This window comes from Penaeus japonicus, unplaced genomic scaffold, assembly GCF_977035675.1.
Source record: "Penaeus japonicus unplaced genomic scaffold, GWHDUDI00000001_assembly GWHDUDI00000015, whole genome shotgun sequence".
NCBI classification, from domain to species: domain Eukaryota; kingdom Metazoa; phylum Arthropoda; class Malacostraca; order Decapoda; family Penaeidae; genus Penaeus; species Penaeus japonicus.
In genome coordinates this window covers 924,362-941,861 of record NW_028234417.1, presented here as the reverse complement: position 1 = coordinate 941,861, position 17,500 = coordinate 924,362, and the positions used below count along the sequence as shown (strand labels likewise).

At 35.5% G+C, this 17,500-nt stretch overlaps 1 protein-coding gene across 1 annotated transcript in view; it reads right to left on the bottom strand.

The window, feature by feature from the left end:
* Nf1 (neurofibromin 1) overlaps positions 1 to 17,500 on the bottom strand; it is a 95,531-nt gene that overhangs the window by 40,893 nt on the left and 37,138 nt on the right. The window contains exons 11-42 of the mRNA XM_086544332.1: positions 15,408 to 15,539; positions 15,060 to 15,253; positions 14,385 to 14,574; positions 14,082 to 14,274; positions 13,547 to 13,588; positions 12,607 to 12,680; positions 12,135 to 12,290; positions 11,639 to 11,823; positions 11,326 to 11,497; positions 10,942 to 11,081; positions 10,545 to 10,760; positions 10,095 to 10,299; positions 9,741 to 9,914; positions 9,312 to 9,476; positions 8,980 to 9,141; positions 8,055 to 8,242; positions 7,254 to 7,387; positions 6,762 to 7,061; positions 6,458 to 6,572; positions 6,183 to 6,350; positions 5,943 to 6,065; positions 5,595 to 5,733; positions 5,097 to 5,261; positions 4,703 to 4,804; positions 4,299 to 4,436; positions 3,842 to 4,022; positions 3,293 to 3,476; positions 2,936 to 3,068; positions 1,357 to 1,518; positions 860 to 1,118; positions 597 to 741; positions 1 to 35 (exon numbers count right to left, since the gene is read on the bottom strand). The exon at positions 1 to 35 is cut by the window's left edge and continues 192 nt beyond it. Of these exons, the coding sequence (XP_086400458.1) occupies positions 1 to 35; positions 597 to 741; positions 860 to 1,118; positions 1,357 to 1,518; positions 2,936 to 3,068; positions 3,293 to 3,476; positions 3,842 to 4,022; positions 4,299 to 4,436; positions 4,703 to 4,804; positions 5,097 to 5,261; positions 5,595 to 5,733; positions 5,943 to 6,065; positions 6,183 to 6,350; positions 6,458 to 6,572; positions 6,762 to 7,061; positions 7,254 to 7,387; positions 8,055 to 8,242; positions 8,980 to 9,141; positions 9,312 to 9,476; positions 9,741 to 9,914; positions 10,095 to 10,299; positions 10,545 to 10,760; positions 10,942 to 11,081; positions 11,326 to 11,497; positions 11,639 to 11,823; positions 12,135 to 12,290; positions 12,607 to 12,680; positions 13,547 to 13,588; positions 14,082 to 14,274; positions 14,385 to 14,574; positions 15,060 to 15,253; positions 15,408 to 15,539 (5,071 nt within the window). The remainder of the gene's footprint in view (positions 36 to 596; positions 742 to 859; positions 1,119 to 1,356; positions 1,519 to 2,935; positions 3,069 to 3,292; positions 3,477 to 3,841; positions 4,023 to 4,298; positions 4,437 to 4,702; positions 4,805 to 5,096; positions 5,262 to 5,594; positions 5,734 to 5,942; positions 6,066 to 6,182; positions 6,351 to 6,457; positions 6,573 to 6,761; positions 7,062 to 7,253; positions 7,388 to 8,054; positions 8,243 to 8,979; positions 9,142 to 9,311; positions 9,477 to 9,740; positions 9,915 to 10,094; positions 10,300 to 10,544; positions 10,761 to 10,941; positions 11,082 to 11,325; positions 11,498 to 11,638; positions 11,824 to 12,134; positions 12,291 to 12,606; positions 12,681 to 13,546; positions 13,589 to 14,081; positions 14,275 to 14,384; positions 14,575 to 15,059; positions 15,254 to 15,407; positions 15,540 to 17,500) is intronic.

Below are 17,500 nucleotides of genomic sequence, written 5' to 3'. Positions count from 1 at the left end.
CCATTCCACAGGAAAGACTACGATCTGGCCCAAATCTGCAAATTTACAGACATGATGTTGCTTTTTATATATGTGTTAGACTAAGAATTTATAGAATATATATAAACAATTAAAATTTCTTTTCAAACATTTCATATAAAAATAAATAACAAATCTACAAGAAAGTAAAAAAAAATAAAAAATAAAAAATAAAAAAATAAATAAAATGTGTGTGTGTGTGTGTGTGTGTGTGTGTGTGTGTGTGTGTGTGTGTGTGTGTGTGTGTGTGTGTGTGTGTGTTTTTGTGTGTGTGTGTGTGTGTTTTGTGTGTGTGTGTGTGTGTGTTTTGTGTGTGTGTGTTTGTGTGTGTGTGTTTTTGTGTGTGTGTGTGTGTGTTTTTGTGTGTGTTTTTGTGTGTGTGTGTGTGTGTGTGTGTGTGTGTGTGTGTGTGTGTGTGTGTGTGTGTGTGTGTGTGTGTGTGTGTGTGTGTGTGTGTGTGTGTGTGTGTGTGTGTGTGTGTGTGTGTGTGTGTGTGTGTGTGTGTGTGTGTGTGTGTGTGTGTGTGTGTACATTTAAATGTACACATAATTTAGTTGTAACTTCTATATAAATCTTGCCTTAGTCCCCTCTCTCCTGTGTGTCTGTAAGAGGATCTGAATGCAGTGACTGCTGCAGATTTCACTTTACTGATTCCAAACAGAAGGTAAAACTTGGGCAGGGAGAATTCGTCCAATGATAGTCGAAGAACTCTCTGGGTTTCTTCTGCAAAATCAAATGAATACATTTTAGCTAGACTATTCAAATTTCAATCACTATTTCAGACTGAAAAGATATGATTTCTATTAACCTTTTCAAGACTTGACTATCAGTTCAAACTTACCAGAAAATGAGGGTTTAGTACAGGTACACAGTGAGTGAATTATGTTGATAACTAGGCCATGTGTTGAGGCCCTCATGCTGAGTGGCCCAGTGCACACCAGGAAAGTTATGATGTGAAACAGGTACGGTAAGTGGCGTGCTACATCCAGGCAGTTATTAAATGAGAGCATGAGCAAATAGCGTGCCAGGATGGCTATGTCGTCCCACATCAAATGCTGCTCCAGCGTAGATGTGGGGGAAGTGCATGTCTTGTCTATCACCTGTAATGATCAAGGATAAATGATACCACTGTGTATAAAATCAGACTTCTTGTATGCTGGAATATGAAATTAATGCAGTATTAAATGCAAGTTTACTCACTCCATTTACCCAATCTATCAAATACACTAATTCAATTAGAGGAATCTGTCCTTGAACAAGAATATCCATAAAAACAAAAGAAAACATCCATGCTTTTTCTCATAATATCTTTTTCATAGTAAATGAATTGGGTCCTACCCGACACAGCCGTCCTATGACTTTTCTCGCCACTAAAGCAACGTTAGCTGAGGCTAAAGCAACAGCTGTGTCAGCCATAATCTCAGCTTGCCCCGATCCTAGTCCTCCAGTCACCGATCGCTTAATGAAGGAATCGAGCACCATATCTATTAGCTCTGACACCTGCAAATAAAATAATTATTATTGCCAGAAACTGATGATTATTACCAACAATAAAAATAAAAAATAATTGATATTACAAGATGTCGGTTAACCCCTCTAAGATGGGTCACGTCTTAATGTGTTCAGCTTGGGCTGTACATCTTAACCCTTTCCCGACAGCGCATGCACTAGGTTAAAACCCCTACGCCGGGCCATTGCAATATAGCATTGGAAACGTCACACTGGCATGACGCCCCGGCATCGGGAATTTAGCTGTGTCACACGGGTGTGACGCACCGTCGTCATAGGGTTAAGATGTGTCTGATTTCTATTATTTTCTAGACTTATGGTTTGCTTTGTGAGTCTATGTATTATACATTGGCAAAGTGAAACTAATTAGCATTTGGTATGATGCCTTAGTTACACAACTTCAGGAAAATTAGTTTAATTTCAACAAAAGGAAAACTGGAGTAAGAAATTGATCTGACCCTATGAAAAATACCCATCTAAGAAGGGTTAATTGCTTTTTACTGTATCTGTGGACACCATTTAACCCTGTTAGTTTATGTTTAAGAAAATTACTAAGTGTATTAACCATGAGGTAACAAAAATACAACCCCAAATTTCATCAAAATAAAAACAATACGACCCATTGGTCCTAGAAAGTTATGGGAGAAGTGAATACTTATAAGTAATGAGCAGATCTGATCTAGCTTTTATAACACTTCCAGGATCAAACGAAGACTAGGTTACTGCAATGATGTCAAATGAGTCAAATATCAGTAATAGTTCAGGAGTGAACTCACAGTAACAGAGAGTTATAATAGCATGGAACATAGAGCTTTGGTATTGGTAGTATGGGCAGAGCTCCTATGCTGACACAAGTTTCTACAATAACTTGACTTCTCATTAGAAGGCAGGTTGTAGCAAATGGTAAATAAAACTTTTTCTTCCAAAGTGATAATCTTTGTAAAATGGGACACTTAGCTAGCAAGGCTAATGTTTGACTTAGTTTTCTTGGCAAGCTAAAGCAGATGTGGGTAATTGCTACAAGTCATTTGCAGTAATACAACTAGCTTATGTTAACAGTGGGATTCAACATATATGTACAATTTTTAGGTATTTCACCACTTGTTTTTTTCTAGAGAAGGGCAGAGATTGCAATACCCATTTATAACTGCTGCTTACTTATCTTCTTTTTTTTTTGACAAAAGTGGGAGAGAACAGGGGGGGGGGGGACATATCTCCTTTGACACTCCCCACTGCAGCATAGTATTGAAAACTTTTAAACATTCTATACAACATACTGTCTATCACCAACCATGATCTTTGATTAATAATTTCCCCTCACAAATATCATAACAGTAAAGAAAATCTGAAATCAATTAACTGAGTTCTGGCAAAACTATATATGATATGAAGAAAGCACTTGACTTACCTGTCCTATGTTACCCCATATCTTGGCCTGTATGGATGGGTACATCTCCACCTCTTCAATGGTCAGAGTAATGAGCTTATCTAGAATCATGGCAACCTTAGCACGCTTCTTGTCATCAGGATGATTGCAAAACCTATAAAATTTGCAATGATATGAACATTAGAGTGTGTTGTAAAAGGCCCCATCCCCCCACATACACATATCGTATATCACATATTTATCTATACTAAAGACAAATTTCTGGTGCATTTATTAAAACAACTTTGCTGCATCATGACTTAAACTTAACTCTTTTAAACTCATATTTCGTAATCTACACAACCACAAACAGGCACACAAGTCCTGATCTTCCCCTACCTTGTAAGGTTGGGCAGCCACGGCGTCATGTACTCAAGACACAAATGCTTGAGCTCGATGCTGGAAGCCCGGAAGCCCTGTATGCACTCCTCCAGGAACTCTAGCGTCAGGTGAGGCTCATTAGCTGCCAACTTCTCACTGACGCTCTTGATGAAGATGGTGTTATTGGATGGAATGCACAACCCTGCAGAAAAGAGGACATAAGAATCTCTAAACTGGTGGCCACTTTGTTGAGTCAATATAAGGATATACCAAACACTCGTTCTTTCTCCATTTCAAATCTTATAGCCATCGTTAATAAAGGAAAGAAACATGAGGTAATGTTTCTCAACATTTTTCTTTAAGCATATTTATTCTTCTGAATCAAAAGTATAATTAAAATTCAATACATATAATGGTATCTGTAATTCATCCTTATTGCCCTAATATCTTTGATATAGAGAGAATGAAAAGAAGTATAAAAACCACTATAATATGAAATGTTTTTTCTCTTCAAAGTCCCATTACAAGAGCAAATAAGCTAAACAAATTTAAGGTATGATCTTTTACCTGAAGTTTCTAATAGCTGTCCTTCAATTTTCAAGTCAAAGGTGGCAGTGAGAGCACAAAGGAGATTGTAAGCTGCTGTTCTCAGGTTTGGGTCTAGTGAACCCAGGTTTAGTAGCGCCATATTGAGCAGGGTGCCTGGAACGTCCTTTGGCCGAATCTTCTGGTGCACTGTTACCGAGTCCTTTTGGGAGAGGTAATGAACATTGAGCATTAATCACATGACACTCAAATAAAAAAAAATTATGAGAAAAAAGACAGGAAAGATCCATACAAATATCCTTACACACTAAATTCAAATATCATCATTAGAAGTACATGGGTTATTATCAATAATGGAAAAAGTAGGAGAAACAGGTACTTCTTAAATCTATAACTTTCTTTTACCTTAATCAAAATCAAGTATCTAAAATGATCAGCAACATTAGAATATATACAACAATACTTGTAATGTACTCACTGGCTGAGAAAGTTCCCATCTTGCTCTGATATGAATAATAGCTTGGACAATGCTGTCACAGTCATTATGAATGAATGATAGGGGTCCAGATTCATTTGCAATGGTCAGCGTGAACTGGTTGTCATCCACGAGACAAACCTAGTCAGAGAAAAATACAAATGTCATTACGTTTTGCTTGGAACTCATAAAACAACTTCAGGAAACCTCACTCTACTATATCTTTAATAGAACATCATCATAACAATGCAAGTCACTTGAACATATAATCTGGTGAAAACAGCTCAAAAAGTATTTGTGGCACAGCCCAAGATTTAAGGTAAAATCCTGTATATTATAAGACATGTTTTACCCAAATCATAAATTTAGATCAGTAATATGTATATAATATCCATAAAATACTCTACCTCTTCAATCTCCGAAGCATAGTAAACATCATTGAGAAGTACAGAATGGGACAGCACTTTGGTTTTCTCTGCTGAGGTTACCTGGATTGCCGAAGGACCCACCTGTAATCAGGGTTATGCTTTGAATTTTAATGTTCAATAATATTCTTATCCCTAACATGTAATTCCTGTGCTGTACTGACCTGCAGATGATTATGAAAATACACAACTTCTGAACTATTGTGTAATCTATCATATTCTCTAGTCCCTAAGAATGTTTAAAATTGATTTAAAAATGGGCAAAATCTATTTTTAAAACAGTAGACTCTAACTTCTACAAACTATTCCACTTCACAAAATATTTGATAAACTTTACTTCAGCAAACTTGTCTCTGAAAACAAAATTAATTCTTACTTTGATAGCAACTTTGGTGTCTTTATGAGACAATTTGAGGGCATTGTTGAAGACTTTGAGATCCTCATCTAAGGAAGTGGTTGCCCCTGGAAGTTTCTGCTGGTCAGGCTCTATATAATCATTCAACCGTGCTGGCGCATCCAGGAAAATTAGTTTCTTGTGTCCCTGTAATGAAGAAAGCAATATATATATATATAAAAATTCATAATTGGGGAAAACTCATCTATCAATCCCATCTATCTTTAGAAAACAGTATGGGACACTTAGGTATGCGAGATAATAGGGAGATGTCCTGGATTACTGTAAATAATTATAATCATAAAAAAGGTAAACAAAGTAAACAAAAAAAAAAATTGAGATCGTCACAGAGCTTTCTACTTGTACAGTATATCATCTGATGTTCCAATATATCAAAGTTATTCATTCCTATTTTGTATATCATATCCCATATATCCCTCTTACTTCTATATAACAATGCAGCACATTGTATTTTCTTACCTTTAAGGGGGCTAAGATTCTGTCATGATATTTTGTGTATTCTCTCACCCAGGAATTGGCGTTGTAGATATATGCCGCATGGATATTCTCATATGCAACCTCAGGTAACACTACAAACCACTTTTGCAGGAATTCCGTTCTGTGAGAAGATATTCCTTAATGTTAAAAGGAGGATGTCTCAAAAACTTACAGACAAACATATGCCAACCAAATTTTTTTTCCTTATTACATGTAATAGAATAACCAAACTAAGAAAAGGAAAAAAAAAGATGAGAAAACAGAAAAAAAAGAAAAAAAGAAGAAAGAAAGAAAGAGAGAAAAAAAGCAAGCATCTATTGGTGATCTTACCTGAATCTATTATCCGCACAAGTGTGAGTAAAATCCACGACAAGTTCAAAAGGCTTTCGGCAAATGGGTTTGAGAGTGAGTATCACATGATATATGAGAAGGTCGCCATTTGTTTCCCCAATTCTGTCAAAGGCACAAATACATGGATAAATGTAATGAAACACCAATCTAATTTCATTCGTTACAAATTTCTATGAATCATTAGATGTATCTTAACAATCTAGTTGTATGAAAACATACTTGTATCTTCTGGCAATGTAGTAAAACACTGGATTCCCAGCTTTAGATGTTCCTGCTTGATAAAAAATGTTTAGCGTCTTGATGGACTTGAACTCGTCTTTCTCGTGCATGTTGTGCTTGGACATGATCTCCTCAAACTTTGTGCTTGTCATGTCCATACTACTCCATCTGTGCAAGAGAAGGCAATAACATTTAGTACATATTCTGCATTAATACAAACTATAATCACTTGATGAAGCAAGTCATACATCAATGTACTTATTTCTAAAACGCACTGAGAATCAATGGGTTTGTGCTCAGGTGGTCCCAGGTATGCTAGCAAGGTTGCCATTTTGTCAAATGGTCTTCTGCCAACTGCTTTGTGGTCCCTACTGCTTGACAGATATTCCCCTGAAATGTAGTTTAGAAGTTAACATGTGTCTGTTTTTTCATGGTATTTCAAAGTATCTCATTTATTACACAACCTCTTGATATCTATCTATCTTTTTCTCTCAAACTATTCCCTTATCTTACTATTGCCTTTAATACTAATTGAGAACATGAGATACACACAACAGAATTCCAATTTCCAACACCCACCTATCTTTTCCTGATGATTCCAGAGTAATCTATGAAGAGCATGCACGTTAGCATCACTGATGAATGAAATGCTATGGCTGGTCTGTTCCACGCTCTCACAATCGCTGGCTATCTGGATGAAGAACCGTCTTGCCCCTTCAAAATGCTGCCTCAGGAAGTCATTGAAGGGGAGCATGTGCTGCTCTTTGCTGAACTCAACATGGTTGGCAATGTTCTGCAGGATCTTAGACATAAGCATCAGCCCTCTCTTCACTTGTCCACAAGGTTGACTGTCCAGGATGCCAGTCTCACAGGGGGAAACTGCAATTCAACAAGCAATATAGAATTAAAACAGCTTGCAATTTTAAAGACTAAAGATATGATGAAGATGAAAGAAAAAGTAGGAGTACATGCAATTACATAAATAATTAGAACATTTCTAAATATATATAATCATCTACATATATGTACACTGATACATGTCGCAAATATCTACTGATCATTTTTACTCACCAATAGCAGGATTTATAAATCGGAGGAATATGACAGTTCCCACGGCACCAATGTTATTTTGTGGGAACTGAGGAAATCTTTTACTTAAGACTTGGTAAAGGCAGTGACACATGCTTCGTAGCTGAGGTGGAAAGCTGTTTTGGAGAAAGAAGAAGCACTTTGGATATAGAACTCTCTATAAAACAATGGCATGTAAAACATCGACCAAAAGACAAGTGTAGTACATCGTTTTCATATTTAGAGATAGTTCAACTATAACACTGTGGTTCAGAACTAAATCTAATGACTTATATTTATATATTCTATTAGACAACTTTTGTTTTAATCATGTCCTATTCCGAGATAGTGATAAAATGATTCACAACATTATGCATTACTTCTATTTTTAATTTCTATCAATTACTGATTATAAGATAAGGGAGTTACACTTTTTAATCATCAGATCATAAAGTTAATTCCTTTAACACTTTCTTATACATCCCTACAGAACAAAGTAAGCCATTGCTATTAACTGTTTTCAAAAATTCTTCATACTCCTCAAGAACTTGTGCATAAGGGATCAGATTCTCAAAAGTTCTCAAAATATACTTAACATATGACTGTAAACACACTATGCCAAAATAGATCACCTATAAACAAGTATCGAAGAATTTGAGGCCTGTATAAACATTTCCATTGTGTGATTTGTATATATGTGTAGATATCTATCTGCATGTGTATAATATAGAGTTGACCACAGGTTACTAATTCCACATGCATTAAAAAAAAAGAAAATTAATGTAAAAATCCTCAAAAACCTACTTGTCTGAAGAGCAAATGATAGCACCAAAGACTTTCTGTGTAAGTGCTATGAGATTTCTCCTATTTTCTTCTACATTCTCTGATGGATCTAATCTTCCAGTATCAACTTCGTAGGAATGGGTGACGTCGTCCATTAGTGGCCGTATCAAGGGTTCTAGGAGATTGTGCAGGTAAGATGCTCCATAGATCTAGAGGGGAGGATCAGTTGCATTAAGCAGAGGTCCTGTTACATTATACTCTACAATAAAATTACAAAAGTATATCCTTGAAGATAAAAAACTTATATTAATTACAGAACAGTTTCAACCTCTAGTATTTATAACATTAGGTTTAATGAAAACTAATACTTGTACATAAAATTATTTTAATTAATGACAAACTCTAAATATGGTTTATCCCCATATACTCCTAAGAACTGGAAGTGGAAATTAATAAATTACAGCTTATTCAAAATATCTACAGTTACGGAGCAAGTACTAGAAAACATTTGCAAATTACCTGGACCACATATATATATATATAGATATGGATATATAAAAATCTCTATTTCTATCTATCTATCTATCTATATGATATATATATATATATATATATGACTTATATATATATGTATATATATATATATATATTGTATATATATATATATGTATGTATGTATATATAACTAATAATATTTATATCTCTATATATATATATATTATATATATATATATATATATATTATTTATATACATATATATATATATATATATATATATATATATATATATATATATATATATATATATATATATATACATACACACATATTCACATTTTAAACACACATATATACACATATAAACATACATACATACATACATATAAATTTGTAATTACTACAGCATCTAACATGAGCCTTTTTCATAGAAACGTCTGCACGAACCTTGAAGCAAAATGCCATGATCTTGCTTCCAAGTGAGTTGCCTCTAAACAGAGTCTGCATACAGTCGGACACTTCAACCTCCTTGTAAAACATATTCCAGAGTAATGGGGATAGCAAGTGCTTGGCATCAAATAATGTCACAAACACTCTTGCCAGTTCATCCTGCAAAGAAAACAAGAATGGAATGACCCATTTTTATATAGAAAGATTCCAATAGGACACAAGCTGCATTTACTTCATCTCAAAAAGAGGAAACTAGACTTCGAATTTCAAACTTTTCAAGATGATAAGGGATGACAGAAGGAAACGATAAAACACAGACTGAATTTTACCATTTGTGGCGTAACAACAACAGATGCCAGAGCCATAGCTATCGGGAGTTCTCCTTTGTCTCCAATCATCGTCACTAACTGCACCAACTGTTCATACCGATCGGCAAGCACAGTCTCTGCTAGTGTGTCAAATTCTGTGCCTTGCTGAAGAATCTTTGTTAGCACCTGTACAAAAGTTACCAGAATGTTAGAACTCAATATATAGGTTTGTTCACATTTCTAAGAAAGAATAATAACCATGTTGTCAAAACTGATGCTAAATTATATGTGAGGCAATGGTAGACACTGGATTATGAAAACTATTACTGAATTAGTCATTATCTCAGGATAGTTTCCAATACTTATTGTCCATATCTAGAATGAAAATACCATAGAAAATAGTCTTCATCAGCACAATTATTCTTATAACTAAGCCAGAAACATACATACCTCAATGAATGCTGCTCGAGTCTGTAAATCTTTGTGATATCCTAGTCCAATGGAATGCATCAGCCCAGAGTCAATATTAGCTGACAGTAGATTTGACATGGCTTGGATGGTTGCATTACGCAGTGTTGAAAGTTTACCTGGCTGCACCCGCTGCCGTGCAACATCCTTCTCAACCTTTTGGAAGTTAATCAAGGAAATTAGGACGTGTATAATAACCTTTAAAATTTTTCATTCATATTCTTTTGAAGAGCGTGTTGCAATCTGGTGTAAGTTTGAAAAATAGTATCAATAACAAGAAGCAAGGACCAATAATAAGATTTATAACTGCTTTCTAATCAGAAAGAATATACTCACTTCCTGAGCTTCCATACAGTCATTCAAGAGGTTCATGAAAAGAGTAAAATATTTGAGAAAGAGTTGAGATTTTGCCTCCATCAGATCCCCACGGTCGCTCTCCTCTGGCTGGAGAGGCAGACCACGCAAGAGGGCAGCAACAGCCTCCATGCATGCTTGATCAAGGTCTCGACAACATCCCGTGATATCGTACTGCATGTACATGCTGCAAGAAGAGTTATTGTCTTAATAAAGTTTTGACTAGATATCCTTTTATACAGAATTTTTGAGCCATTCATTATCTTTTTATTGAGTGTAATGTTTGTCACTATGGATGCTCTCCACCCTCCACAAAAGAGAAAACCATCAGTCAACAACACTTCAAAACAGATATAAAAATACACAAATAAAATCCAAAGAGAAAGTTATTCATTATCAATACCACAAACATGCATTGTATAACCTACTCACTTTGAAACAGTGGTCACATCTATGGTTCCTGGAGGAGCAATTTGGTGAGAATTCCCCATGACCCAATCTGTCAGATAATCAACCATCTTGTTACGGAACTTCATCTCTTGTCTAAAGGCCAAGTCGTCTCTCCTCTGCATCATCACCTCTACCAACTGACACAGTTTGGTCTTGATGTGCAAAGTGTGCACTGTGGTGTCTAGATGCCGCACATATCTGTTATGCAAAGAATGAGAGGTCACTCAGAGACCAACAAATGATTTGTTATCACAGCAATGGATATTTTTTGATACTTGCTTATTTGCTAAAAAAAAAAAAAAGAAGAAAAAGATGAAAAATAACAAGTAGAGATACATAAAAATCCCCTTAACTAAGAAAGATACATAGATAAACTCACCTCACTATCGCTAACATCATGGGTTCAATGGAAGTGACCCCTAGATGCTCGGATGGATGATCAGTCTTGTTTTCCAATACATTCTTCATGATGAATATTATGTGTTCAATGAACTGAGTGTTTAGTTCACTTACAATAACCTGAAATAATTGGATGAATTATAGCTTACAATTTGAAAATGTCATTTGACAAACTGTACTACTGAAACACAGCCTGCCATCACTTGAAATTTTTTTCACTGATGGTTATAATGATTCACTATCTACTCTTGATGGAATCCAATATCTAAAGAGAACAAAATTCCCCTCTTCTACATCAGTTCCTTCATATCTATCCACACAAAAAAAACATACCGACATCCAAACAATTCCTACACATTATTACCTGGCCCTGTTGATCAAAGAATTTATCCACAATGACCTTAATTTGGTCAAACAGAATTGGATACAGCAAAGGTGACATTTCATGCCCAACCAACTCTTTCACATGCTTCTGAATCTGTGTTCCAAACTTTTCATTGTTGCAGACCAAGAGTTTGAGGAGGTGCCCAACAAATCTTTAAAAAAAGAATATCATTAGAATACTATACTCAACTATTGTGTGATTTTAAGTCTTTAAAGCTCAGGCAAAATGATAGTTCAGAATATAATAATATAATTCAAATATCAGTACAATCACATCAAACATGATCACTCACTGTGTGACTGGACAGTACAGCATATCCTGGTTGGTATTGGGTAAAACTGCAGGTTTTCTTACATCACTTGTGAGGTTCGAGCTAACACCTTGTTGCCGTGAAGGGGACTTCCCCAGCAAACACACTCCACCCAAAGCACAGAGGAACCCAGTCATATTAGCCCACTCATTTACTTGGTCCTGTATCTAGCATGGGATAAGAAAATAATTATCATATTATTGACTGCATAAATATAAGCATAAGATTCTTGACATATCACAATAAATAGAATCAATAGCTTACAATAAACAGAACTAGTGCATGCACACACGTATGCACGTGCACACGCACACGCACACACACACACACACACACGCTCCTATTTAAAGAGGCTAAAACTGTAACAAGCAAAATTGGAAGAGGCTTGCTAAAAATATCTCTGTACAAATCACAATTACATATATGCAGAGAAAAAACAAAAAAAAAAAAAACAGAAAAAACTGATAAAGCATCATACCTCCAGCTCATGCTCTGTACTCTGGTGTGAGGCTCTCCTCTTATACACAGTGCGGTGGAAGCTGTCTGATATTTGGCCCTCCTCTAGTTTTGCTTTTGGATAAGACACTAACATCTTTGTGGAGTTTTCCCAGTTTATAAAAGTGTCCTCCCAAGCCTGCAAGAGATAACATAGCATCAATAGCATCACCTACATAACTGGTGTTATCCTCACTAAATTCAAATATAAATTGAAAGAAAATTTAATATTGCAGAGAGACTGATGATAAACTAGGCTTGGTTAAACCTTGTCTCTATCTGAAGAAAAACATCTTACAAATGTTTTGTACAAGTAGTGAGAGAGGGAGATAGGGGGGAGAGATGGAGGGAGGGGGAAGAGATGGAGGGAGATAGAGAGAGAGAGAGAGTAAGATAGATAGATAGATAGATAGAGAGATGAGAGAGTGAATATAATCCAATTAGTGTCTTTTTACCTGAAGACAGCCTGGCGTCCACTTCTCAATCTTCCGAAGCAAACCCATGATTCGTTTTTGAAGGGCAGCCCTGCCTGTAATTCCATAATTCCATAAGTTAATAATTTGGGCATTCACTTTCTTTTTCTCATGTCCAACATCAATAACACACATTACTGCACACTATATACTTTTTTCCTGGATAGGGAAAAATACAAAAACAAATAGAAAACAAGAGGAAGAATAAGAAGATATTTCAGTTCTTTAATGTTCAACTGTATTAAAATATGTTCATATAAATACACATATATGTATAAGCCATCAGTCATAAGAAAATAATGTAAACATCTACCTGGAGAATGATTTATATCTTGCTAACAGTGCAAGCTATCTACCTATGATCAATAATCTATTACAGAATACAAGTCTATCTACAAACAAATGTATACATACATATCTTTACATTAATGGAAAATCCCAAACATACCTTAAAAGAATAAAACACACACACACACACACACACACACACACACACACACACACACACACACACTCACACACTCACTCACTCACTCACTCACCCACCCACTCTCACTCAAACCCACAAATGCCTCTCTATCTGTCTCTAAACTCCTCCCTCTTTCCCTTTCTTCACTTTCACAGACACAGAGACACAGACAGACACTCACTCTCTCTCTCTCTCTTTTTGCCTCAGAAGATTAAATGACATAAAAGGGAATGCCTAAATTATATCCACACAGCTACAAATATTTCAAATTCATCATACGTCAATTTCATGCAAAAATAACCATTTCACTCAACACTACACACTTTCGTGACACAATACGTCAACCTCCTCATTAGAACATGTGCAAACAAAAATCTAAAAATACATATCAAACAAAATAGACATTAACTACCATTAAATAAGTCAAAAATTGTATATCTATAAAGACCTTACCCTGGTGGTGTTGTTGGCAAAAAATTCTGGATTCCAAAGAGGCTGCATTAAGGGAATAAAATACTTTGCTTTACTGATAAAACCAACGACAGCAACAAAAAACTAATGTTAGTAATAACCCATCTTGTACAAGGAATAGATTATGTACCACAGTTGAATTCTACATCAACTCATCAAGCAGTTTATTGTTTGCAAGTTAAGACTTACCTGAAAAATACTTCTTCATACATATTAGATAGTCCAAGTTATAAAGATGAAATACTATTAAAACATCAAATACTCCTGTATGTAAGTGAATGTAGTGTAAAGTAATCACATTCCTGTAGTAAAATGCTAGCTGTCTGCAATAATCGTTCACAAAATTCAAGGAATCAATATGAACCTTGTATATCATCACTATGCCCTCTAGAAGCTGATGTTTACTTTCTGTAATAATAATAATATTGAAAAAAAGTAATAATAATGATAAATAATAAAAAATAAGAAATAAAAAACAAAAAACAATTGGTCAGTCACATAAAACCAAATTACATACCTGTTGTGAGGACGGTAGAGGCAGAAGCTAACTCCTGGTAGACATGATAGTTTGGTAATAGGTAGGTAACTGTTGCTGTAACTTCATCCCACACACACCTAATATCTGCTTCTTCGCACAGCAAACTAAAGCATGACATAGCAACTAGCACAGCATCCATGTCTATGCTCCACAGGTACATTAGGAACACAACCTGAAATGTGTAATAATCATAGCAAAGATATTATCATCAATATACTTCAAATTTACATTCTGATCAGGTGACAAATAAAAACTGAATATTGAAAATTCATCCAAACCCACCTCTAGTTTGATATGGGCTTGTTTGCAAATAGCTATATGAGCACCAATATTACAATTGGCGTAATCCTTGTGGCGAAGAAGGAAGGCATTACGACAAACCAAGATATCCCGCAACCATTTGAGAATCTCTGTGTAGTTGACAATCTGATGCTGTATAAGCTTCTGGGATATGGAGAACAGCACCTGTGAACTGTAACAAGCAGAGAGGCTTTAGATTAGCAGTACCTAATGGACAATCATATCTTCAGTAATAAATAAAATCCTTTAGAGTTTACAAGAGAAGTTTAAACAAAATTTGGTTCTAATTATAACACAATGTAGAGGGATAAAATATTTTTGGTAATGCTATCACACATTGTAATTCACTTTACCACTATATATTCCTTTTCATAAGTATCATCATTGATGTTTTTTTTTTCTCTCAACATAATCAAATATCCACATACTATACTTTTTCTAGATAGCATCAATCTGTGTGCACATGTTTCTGTTGCTTTAGTCACTGAGCAGGACATTTAGATAATCTATGTAAAGTTCAAGTCCCCCATTTGAAGGTATCTTAAAAACCAACCAATATATGAAGTGACAGACTTACTTTTTTTTTTTTTTTTTTTTTTTGTAATTATAACTTTTACCTGATACAGATCACGGTCATAATTATTCCACTTATTTTACCTGACATCCCAAAATGTATTGATGGGAGCTTCAGGATTCCACATCTCAATCTTCTCCGGTTGATGAAGCACAAGCAGTGCCTCCATGGCTTCTGCAGCAACGTCAGGCATTGAGGGATTGTGGACCAAAGACACCAGGCCGTTGATGAGCTCAAGTGTGGAACTCTGGATCTCATGACCTGCTTTGCCCTGATTCTGTTAATAAAAAATCAAAGAAAAGATTTAGCAAAATGAGGCATTTATCAAATTCCTTAAAAAATTCATCTCATTACAAAACCATGCACAAAATCCTTTGTCTTTGCACAATATTACAATTAACTAATTAATCACGTTACAACGCGGAACCTACATTCAGCATAAGCATGGGATCTGCATGAATCAGGCGAACCATCCACAACAGAAGATTCTTGTAGGATGGAGCTTCATCCGAGGACTTTTCCTTAAACTTCAGAGGTATCACTTTCTCTTTCAGTGTTAGACTCTGAAAAATTGAAGTAACTTTGATTAGCTATTGAACATGTAAAGACACCCACTGAAAATGCAATAACTTTATCTAAACTATTGTCACCATGGTCATCCATTAAATACTCTAACAATGTTTTAATCCTATCTAATTTCCTATGAAGGCATCAAATAGCACTCGAGCAGCTCCCTGGTCATACCTCTTCTGTCTCGCCTTATCGACAACTCATAAATCCAAAGTTCCAGATATTACCATGCCCATGATATATGGTATACAAGAGTGACTGTGACTGTATTCTATGAAACTCCTAAACATGTGCAAGTCTATATATATGTGTGCCTGATCAGTGAAGGTACATCTATAATACCTAGCACAGTTACTGCCATTTCTTTATAATATAACTGTATAAAGTATCAAAATCCCTCATATTACCAGCAAAACTATAAATAATAAGTAATTAATTATACATCTACATAAACATACATTTTGCTTGTGTGTACATATGCATGTGTATATGTGTGGGTCTATGCATGTAGGTTATGTATATGTATATGCATATATATATATAGATGTGTATATGTATATATATATGTGTGTGTGTGTGTGTGTGTGTGTGTGTGTGTGTGTGTGTGTGTGTGTGTGTGTGTGTGTGTGTGTGTGTGTGTGTGTGTGTGTGTGTGTGTGTGTGTGTGTGTGTGTGTGTGTGTGTGTGTGTGTGTGTGTGTGTGTGTGCGTTGCATATGTGTAAAAAAAAAAAAAAAAAAAAAAAAAAAAAAAAAAAAAAAAAAAAAAAAAAAAAAAAATTCACCATAATCCATTCACACTGGGAGAGCACTGTTGTTTATTTCTTACACACAGATGATTCTACTAGTGCTTTGGCACCAATAATTTGATTACTAGGCCTGTTTCCCCCATTCCTTGAATTTTTTGGTGAAATTCTGTTTTTCTAATACTGTTATTTTTGTTCTTAGCATTATTGTAATAACATTATTACTCTAAATACTAATGACAATAATTTTAGTAGTAAATTATTTCTTCCTATTCAACAGGTGACGTTAGGCAATACTAGTATTTGAATCCTTGATGACTAAATACTTGTGGACCCATTTACATGGTGAATGTTCCTAGCATCAATGAGTTAACACACAAATTCTTGAGCAATTTATCCACACTAAACTACCCAAAATGACTCATCCACCATAAATTTTGCTTACTATAATTATTCTAAATCTACACTTAGGAAATAAAGTACACGACACACACAACCAACCATAAACTTAAAAGAGTAATAAATTCTTCACACCAAATGAACATGATCCTACTGGGCCAGGACAACATATACACGGAAGATGTACTATGCACTTAGCATGCTACAGGGGTCAAAGGATCTATGCATTGCAGCATATTGTGGATTACTCACTTACAGTGTGTACTAAGGAAGATCAAGGGTGGGGGAAGGTGAAAGGGCCAATGTAACACAAAGAAATGACATCATCATAAGTGATATTCAGAATACAAGGAAATGGTAACATATATAGCTACTGTGTATATGTGTCTGTGTGAATATATATGTGTGTCTTTGTGTGTGTCTTTGTGTGTGTGTGTGTGTGTGTGTGTGTGTGTGTGTGTGTGTGTGTGTGTGTGTGTGTGTGTGTGTGTGTGTGTGTGTGTGTGTGTGTGTGTGTGTGTGTGTGTGTGTGTGTGTGTGTGTGTGTGTGTGTGTGTGTGTGTGTGTGTGTGTGAGTGTGGGTGTGTGTGTGTGTGTGTGTGTGAGTGTGAGTGTGTGTGTGGTGTGTGTGTGTGTGTGTGTGTGTGTGTGTGTGTGTGTGTGTGTGTGTGTGTGTGTGTGTGTGTGTGTGTGTGTGTGTGTGTGTGTGTGTGTGTGTGTGTGTGTGTGAATATGCATGAGTGAATGTGTGAATATGCATGAGTGAATGTGTGAATATGCAAGAGTGAATGTGTGAATATGCAAGAGTGAA